At 40.8% G+C, this 8,604-nt stretch overlaps 1 protein-coding gene across 1 annotated transcript; it reads left to right on the top strand.

The window, feature by feature from the left end:
- Positions 1-3,671: 3,671 nt before the first annotated feature.
- On the top strand, positions 3,672-4,947 carry LOC116223270 (alpha-(1,3)-fucosyltransferase 7-like). Its single transcript, XM_031579345.2, has one exon. It carries the CDS (start codon positions 3,672-3,674, stop codon positions 4,728-4,730), a length of 1,059 nt encoding a protein of 352 aa, XP_031435205.1. The 3' UTR covers positions 4,731-4,947.
- The last annotated feature ends 3,657 nt before the right edge of the window (positions 4,948-8,604 follow it).

The raw sequence follows: 8,604 nt of genomic DNA on the forward strand, positions 1-8,604 counted from the left end.
TGTTTTGGAGTATCCTTTGTGTAAGAAATTAAAGTCTACATTTTGGCACATCCTGCATTTGGGTCCTACTACTACTGCTCAGTGAGTTTGTCACTGGACCAGAAAACCAGCGGCCAGGGTTCGATTCCCGAAGCTGGCCCTGACATAGTCCTTTCCTCAGTCACACTAAAATACACAACAGGGTGGCTTAAATTACATGAAATGTCGGTATCAGACAACCGTCTCAAACAGAGAATTCACCTCGCCTCAAAGCAACCCCAGTAGTGTTTCTGTAGTAGGTATGGACACAAACGTCTGTAGTATGTTTGATGCTTACTTGATAAGTGCATCCCAAATGACCCTGTATGCCTATATATTATGACACATGATTCTCTATTTGTCTGACCTGCAATATCATGTGAGCTTTGCCTTTGACCCACACTATGTAGATAATTAATTCAAGGGGGAAAAAAGTCTTCTTTTAGCACAATGAGTAGTATGTATCAATATGTTGTATTTGTATACATTTATATAATGGAGCTGTAAAGTGATTTGCATAGGTTGTGATTGTTTACAGTGAGCCTGCATGTACCTCGTATCAACTTCACTGCTCCAGCGGGAGGGCTGTCCTGGGGACCTTCAGGGCTGGAGATAACTAAGGGCTACAGCTTCTCTATCACCTGTTCCACTCAACCACAGTTCCCTGGTGGAGTTTTCCATCTGAGTTTCTCTGGATCCAACAGCACCATGACTCAGCCTGCCACCAACCACTCAGCTTCCTTCTACTTTCTAGCTACAGATTATTCCCACCAGGGTAACTACAGCTGTGTGTATCATGTGGATTTATCATCGCGTCACTTCCACTGTATGGAGACAGATAAGCTAACTGGCATCAGTAGAGGTACAGCAAAGTCTGTCTTCAGTGTTATTCCAGAATGCTGAGAGGAAATTATGAAAGAGTACAGAAGTACTTCAAGTATTTTTAATGGAAGGTGAGTACTACATAGAACAGCGTAGAAACTATCCAGAAATAAGTAAGCCATGATTATATATGATGTAATTGTATAGCTTTATAAACTAATACAGCAAGACAGACACCCTGGACATTTTTTTTTCCAGAATTTAGACAGTGAATTTGCTCTGAAAATAGTAGATCCATCATAAGTGGTCTATGCAACAAAGTAAGGGTTTTGAGTTTGCTAACTGCAGAGATTGCAATGTACCAGGTTATCACGCGAGAATTACCATTAGGCCTAAAGTAAGGTCTTCATTAGGCCACCAATTCAGAATTCAGTAGCAAAAATGACCAATTCTCGCATAATGGGGCTTAAACTCAATTATTCCATTATTTGAGCTATGTGTTACCTACTGGTAGTAAGGTCTTGGCAAGTGGTCGACTATGCCACCTGGGGCCTTTCACACCAAGAAGTACTGAATGTCTAATTAACCCTTTAACAGAGACAAGCGGGCTCTCACACAGATATGATAAGTAATGACAGGTCGTGGTATTTCTCTATAAAAATAACAATATTTATTAATACATAGCTAAATGGAAGTAAAATACAGAAGAGATCATTCTCGCAACTGGGGTAGGACTACATCAGCCCACCACAACACAAGTAGCCGTCTGGCAAGAGGGAGGGTAATGGCTGCCACCAGACAGGTAGGGGGCACTGAAGGGGGTCACAGGGAGCAGCTGTTGCAGGGGGTTACCTGTCCTGGAAGAAGAATGAGACTCAACACGCCACCTGTGCTCGACTCTGGTGCCTACTCACACGTCACAAACACACCTGCACACAACACACATAGGCACAGGCACTGCAAACAGGTATCACAGCAATGGTGAGGTGCACGTTACTACTTAAAAAATGACATGCAGTGTGTGAAGAAGAGGACTCAGATCCGGTGACCTGCCCCATAGAACAGCTGCAACAGCTTCTCTAGCCAATTATGGCTAACGTAAAAATAGTGATAGTGATCTATTTTGAGTTTGATTTGCAGGTGCTCTAGTTACACCAAAAATGGATTAATAAAACAAAAATGGATTATGCTGAAATACATTTTTATTTGTGATTCACAAACTATTCTAACTTCGTCCATATTCTATCTAAACTATTCTAACCCCATAATGCCATTTGCCAATCCCATTTGCATGTGTAGTGCCACAGTTTTCCCCTTGAATTCCATGAAAGCCATGTGTGCTTCTGGGTTTGCCAGTAATGAGAGGTAGCTGGTGAGTAGACTGAGAACTGTGCACAGTAGAAGAATCCATGATTTCGGTGGAAAGAAACAGTGCCACGGTCACCCAAAGCATTGTTGATATGAATATAGCACTCAGAGTGTGCACATAATCTATTTTACTGGCAATATATTGTCTTAGCAAATTAGATTTGGTTTAATATGCTGCTGCTGCTGCAGCTGTAATAAGGCCTACAAGATGTAGAATCATTTTTGTCCCTCCCTGCCCCTCCTCCCCCCCCCAGTATTTAAAGCAGGTCTAAGATAGACCACTCAGGCCTAAGACAAAGCATGCAGTGCAGTGATGCAAAACTACATGACAGTACTTCACTACACTACACACTGACTACACAAATACAATTGTTTCAAGATTATTAGTTTTTAGTTGTCAGGCATTTCTTCTATTCTTTCTTCTAGGCAGCATTCTATTCTGAGAAAAGAGGATCCGACATGTCTGTCACTTCAAAAGAACAGACAACCACAGCCATACAAGCATGTGATCTATGATATACAGTACAATGAGCTACTAGGCTATGAAGAAGGAAGTGCTGACATGAAATACATGCATTCGTATTGCGAGAAGAGAACATCAATGCCAAACATTTGGAGTTTTGCTCTCATCCTGATAGGTAAGCATTTAGCTATTTTCTAATTTTGCACCATGAAGACCAAAGATCACTCCAAGCAACTCAGAGAAAAGGTTGTTGAAAAGTATAGGTCAGGGGAAGGATACAAAAAAATGTCCACGGCACTAAACATCCCCTGGAATTAAAGAGGGCTTTTTTGTGATTTTTTTGTACAAAAAGCCAACTTATATTGACCATGACTGATTTATAAAAGCAATAAAAGGGTAAAACATCCAAGGGGGTGAATACTTATGCAAGGCACTGTATATATATATATATATATATATATATATATATATATATATAAATACTTTTAATTTAATTGAAATACTTTGATCTACGTGATATTAAGGGGTTAGATTAAATATATCTCTGCAGTTTTATTTTCTATCTTATGCTATGCATTTTATGTATTCAATTTTATAATTTTAATAATTGTTATTATCATATTTAAAATATATTTAATTTTTTTTGCACTATATCTGAGTTTTTATGTTTCTTTGATGTCTATTTTTATGTGCATGTAATTTCTTTGTGCACGTTATGTATTTGCTGTAAAGCACTTTTCAAATTACCTATTTCTCGTTATAGCATGGAGCTGTTGCTGTAGCTTAGGTCGGCTGTTATTGTGTTATTGAAAACTGGGCCGATGTTCTTGCCACCCCATACTACCCAGGGGGAAATTAGGGAGCACTTTTCAAAGTGCTGTGTGCTAACGTGAGTGAGCAGCGAGTCTGTGGTGTGTGTGTGTGTATCTGTGTGGTTTGACAGTTTGTACTTCTTTGTTGTTTTTACTTTAAAGCTAACACAATCAGAAAAACAAAGACGATGGACTTCTGTTGCCACCGATGGACACTGCTGGCTGCCTCCCTAGCCTGCCTCACTCTGTTTGGCAGCCTGCTTACCCAGTGGCCCTCACTGATGCAAATGTCCCCGAGACCTGCACTGCAAGTCATCATTAATACCACAAATACAATTGTTCTAGTGTGGTACTGGCCTTTTGCAAGTTCACCTAGCGTGGAGGGCAATGTGTGCAGAGAGAGGTTCGGCATACCCAACTGTACTTTGGTAGATGATCAGTCCCTGTTCTCTCAGGCAGATTTTGTGATTTTCCACAACCGTGAGCTGATCCAAGGCCAACAAAGACTGCCTGTTCACCTCACCCGGCCACAGGAGCAGAGGTGGGTGTGGTTATCACTGGAAAGCCCAGCACATAATGGGAATCTGAAGCCTTTTGCTGGACACTTTAACTGCACCATGTCTTACCGCCGTGATGCAGATATGTATGTACCATATGGCAGGTTGGTACCACACGACTTTGGAACTGGATTGACAGTGGAGGATTACATACCAAAGAAGTCTTTTTTGGCATGTTGGGTCGTGAGCAATTATGCCCCCCACCATAAGAGAACAGCTGTATACAATAAACTGAAAACAATTATACCAGTAGACGTGTATGGTGGAGCAGTAAATAAGCGTCTGGATGATCAGACTCTGTTACGCACCATCTCTGGCTGCTACTTCTACCTGTCCTTTGAGAACTCTATATCCAGAGACTACATCACAGAGAAGTTTTGGTACAATGCCCTCGTGGGTGGAGCTGTGCCTGTAGTTTTAGGTCCACCGCGGGAACAGTATGAGGCAGTGGCACCAAGTGATTCCTTCATCCATGTGGACGACTTCAGTTCCGTAGAGGAGCTTGGAGAATTCCTTAGGAAACTGGCTGAGGATAAGCAACGCTATGCCTCATACTTCAACTGGCGACTGAAGTACACAGTGAAACGGTTTGCCGATTGGAGGGAGAGATTCTGTAGAATCTGCCCCACAGTCAGCAGCTTACAAACGCAGAAAGTGTATGACGATTTAGATGCTTGGGGATGGAAATAAAGCAGAAGGGAAGCAAGACATCAACATCAAAAAGTCCAAAATGAATGGATCAAATCCGTTCTGTCCCCTCATTGTGTGTTCACATGCTGTCAAACGGTGTACTTGAACTTAATGGGAGGAGGAGACGATAGGGGAAGATAGGGCAGACATGCAGGCCATTACCAGTATAAAGGAAATAAAGTCGAATATTATTCATGAATGCATTCTTTTTTCCATTCTTTTGAAAATGTTTAGGTCTTCTGAGAAAGCTATGTATACAGTATATATTTATACATACAGACATATACACATATACTGACATATAAAATCGGAAGTATTGATAACGTCTCGTTTACTTACGTAACCTCGGTTCCTTAAGCAGGAACCAGATATAACAGTATGGTACATGACGTCAGTCATGGGGTACAAATCGAAGCATTTATCTATTCACGCCTGAAAGGCCGCGAGATCTGTCAGCGCGCGCTCCTGGCCCTGCCTGCCAGGAGTACTATAATATCATTACGCGCCCTCAGATCTGCCTTGGAAAGAAACTGAGCAAGACAATCAATCCAAGGTAACACTGTACACGCCAACTTTGTTATATCTGGTTCCTGCTTAAGGAACCGAGGTTACGTAAGTAACCGAGACGTTCCTTATCGCAGTTGTGAAAGAAATGTTTCTTTTTAATTATTATCATGATGTGTTTTAGTTGATATTAGTTAGTTAGTTAAATGGAGGACTAAGCTCTTTCCATTGTTCTGTGAAAGGAAGTTTGAAACTGTGGGAAGAGAAGCTTGGAATTCAGACTGTCATGAAATGTTTAGGTTAAGACTGATTTATTGGTCTAGGACCCATAGTCAGGGTTTTTGGGGGTCTTAGGTAAACATTCTTGTGTTTTGGAACCAGGCATGGGAAGACAGAGCCATGGGTGTGTCATTGTCTTTGTTCTGTGAGATTTTCTTAATAAATGGTCAGGCAAGTTACTCAAGGGGCAGTGTATGTGGGGACAGCGTTCCGAAACCACTACTCTCCTCTGGGCCAGAGTAAATGTCTGTTACTTGATTTTATTCTTGGTTGTGTGTGTCTTAATAACTGAGGTTTAAATACAGTCCTTATACAAAGGGTGAAATAATTCCCTGACAGTTTGGTCCATCGATCGGAATCTCAAGAAAGGACAAGATCGACCGGGAGCAGAAACACGGAAGCCGTACGTCGATGCATCGCCCTGCCCAATAGTTGGATAGGTAAAGTCCCTTCGCGTTGAATTCGTCGTTGGGCCGGCTGAAGGACTTCTGCCCCCGGGAACATCTGCCTTCTCGAGATCCAGATCCAGATGAGACGCACAACAAGAATAATAAGTGAGTAGCCGGGGGTTACTTAATATTCAGACAAATAGCTATACAGAGATCGGGTATCTCTTGAGGTCTGGGACCTCACAGAAATATTTCTACCCTAATCTGGGATTGGGGAGTGTGAATAGGTGTACACCTGAGTGAATGAGAGAGTGCCTGGAGTAAGAAATTAAGCAAAATTAAAACTTTGGAAACTATCTGAGAGCACAAACTCCCGGGGAGGTCCGGATTGATTTATCAATCTAGAAGCTCGGCCTCCGGATATTTTTCATAGACTCAAGAGAAGTATTTTGCTTAATTCAAAAAAACTCACCATAATTAATAAATAAAGAAGGAAATAAAGAAGGAAAAAGTAAGGATAAGTGTTATTCTTGCGGAGAAAGAGGACACTGGGCTAGAGAATGTCCCAATAGCGAAAATTCAAGACTAGCCAGAATCCAGCAGTAATAAAAGTAGACATAAAGAGAAAGAGGGGTAAAACTGCAGGCTTGATAAACTATAGAGCTTTTTACGGTGGCCACGTACAAACTCTATACATTTTATCTGCTTTGTTCATTTGCACGCACTTTTTAGTCTTAAGTGCGTGAAGGGGGAGTTACTAGAAATTATGTAAAGACATAAATAGAGTTGAGCATTTGTGAATGAGAAATTGAGATACTGGCATAAACAGACACTGCGCACGCGCGCAATCCATGTGTCTCATTGAAATAGCCACCAGTGACTGTGGCTGATTTAACAGCACAGGTGGGGAAGGGACACATTGGAATTGTGATCATCATTGTGTATCATCTAATTATCATTGTATCATTATATGATAATGATGGCGATACTGCTTAAATAAAATAATACAAGTGCAGATCGATTTGAGGATGAGGAATTTTGGTCTGATCAACTAAAAAATCTCTATCCAAATAATCGAATTGCATGAATAGCCGCAGGGGTAGAGGCCCGGAGTTAAGTTTAGATTAGATTCAACTGTATAGTCATTGCACAGAGTACAAGTACTGAGACAACGAAATGCAGTGTAGCATCTATAATGAAGAATAAAGGAGTGGGATTCAGAAGAATCTCAGAGTGCTATAAATATATAGATATTATAGTAATGAATGGAAATAATTCCAGTGTTGCAAGAATTGTATTTGCAAAAACGAGTTCATTTGTTTCATTAAGAGATTGTTTGGTGCTCCGAAGCGAGACTAAACGAAGATTTGACGGTTTGATGATAGGTCAAGTCCTGTGGGGTAAATCGCAAATGTCCGTATATTTTTATTCAGGGTGTGAACCTGATAGATGAAATGACGAACTTAGTTGCGTTGATGTGGGCATTCAGTCATTGGAGCAAGATTATTGATCGGAACCTAACGTTTTAAATAGATATTTAAAACTAAAATAAGCAAGTGACCAGTTGTTGGCATAGTTTACTTGAAGGTATTTTGTGTAACATCTGTAAAGAGAGAGCATTTCAAATTGCTGAGAGCGCGACGCACATAAAACGAAAAAGATCAGATTAAAACTTTCTCTCGTTACCTTAGTAGTGCGCCGTCAGAGGGCATAACAAGAGAAAAATGGAAATACGAGATTGTGATGTGTTGTGAGCTATTGTATGTGCCAAAGTACTGAGTGACTAAGATAGCCCGGAATTATTGTAGATTGTTTTTTAAGACGTAAAATCGCTTACGGCAACTTCGACTTTTTAAACAAGCCTGTGTGGTTGGCTGTTCAGACGGACAGAGAAGCACACGGGTGGGGGCTGTCAGGGGGAACAGAGGGCTCTGGCCTCTGTGCATACTCACACACACACACACGCTGTATTTTAAAAGGAGAGGAGATGAGAAGAATTGTCAACTTACACATATTAGTGTGATTTTATATAAATGGGCAGCGATTAAGAGTCATGGTGATACTTATGTATCAACTGGGGGAATGGTTAGCATAGTACATGAGCACTATACAACATATGGATTAAAAACCTATTAAAAAATTTTTTTGTATGAAATGTGAGATATGTATTCGGCATAACTCAATTAAATTTCACAGTAGCAAAAGCACTGTGCAAAACAATAAGACCAACTTTTGGTGTGTCACAAATTATACTACAAACTAGGAAATGTAAAGAACCAAATACTGTTCGAGTTTTTTTGTGTCTCCACAGATACAAGGCCAGGTGAAGGTGAAGGTGACTGGGTGTTCATCAAAATCATCAAATGAAAGAGCTGGTCTGACGACAGGGGGGAGGAAACATATCAAGTGCTACTGTCTACCCCCACTGCCGTTAAAATTGCAGAACGCTCCACCTGGATTCATCTGTCACACTGTAAACTTCGTTCATTTTTTTTAAGATGCACCACTAGCGTTGAGTAGGGTTTCGTGCCTACTTGAGGGGGTTGAGAAATATAGCTCTTTTCCGTCTTAACGTCACCTAACCTCCAGGGAGCGCCCTGAGGGTTAGAGATTCTGGTCAACATAGTAGAGGTGTATCTGTGTTTATTGTTTTTCTTGTTTATTTGTGTTTATTGTTTTTCTGTATACATTATATAACTCCG

Source organism: Clupea harengus, chromosome 13 (genome assembly GCF_900700415.2).
Source record: "Clupea harengus chromosome 13, Ch_v2.0.2, whole genome shotgun sequence".
Taxonomy (NCBI): Eukaryota; Metazoa; Chordata; class Actinopteri; order Clupeiformes; family Clupeidae; genus Clupea; species Clupea harengus.

Coding starts and splice junctions, on each gene's coding strand:
- LOC116223270 (XM_031579345.2), top strand. CDS start 3,672: ATGGACTTCTGTTGCCACCGATGGACACTGCTGGCTGCCTCCCTAGCC.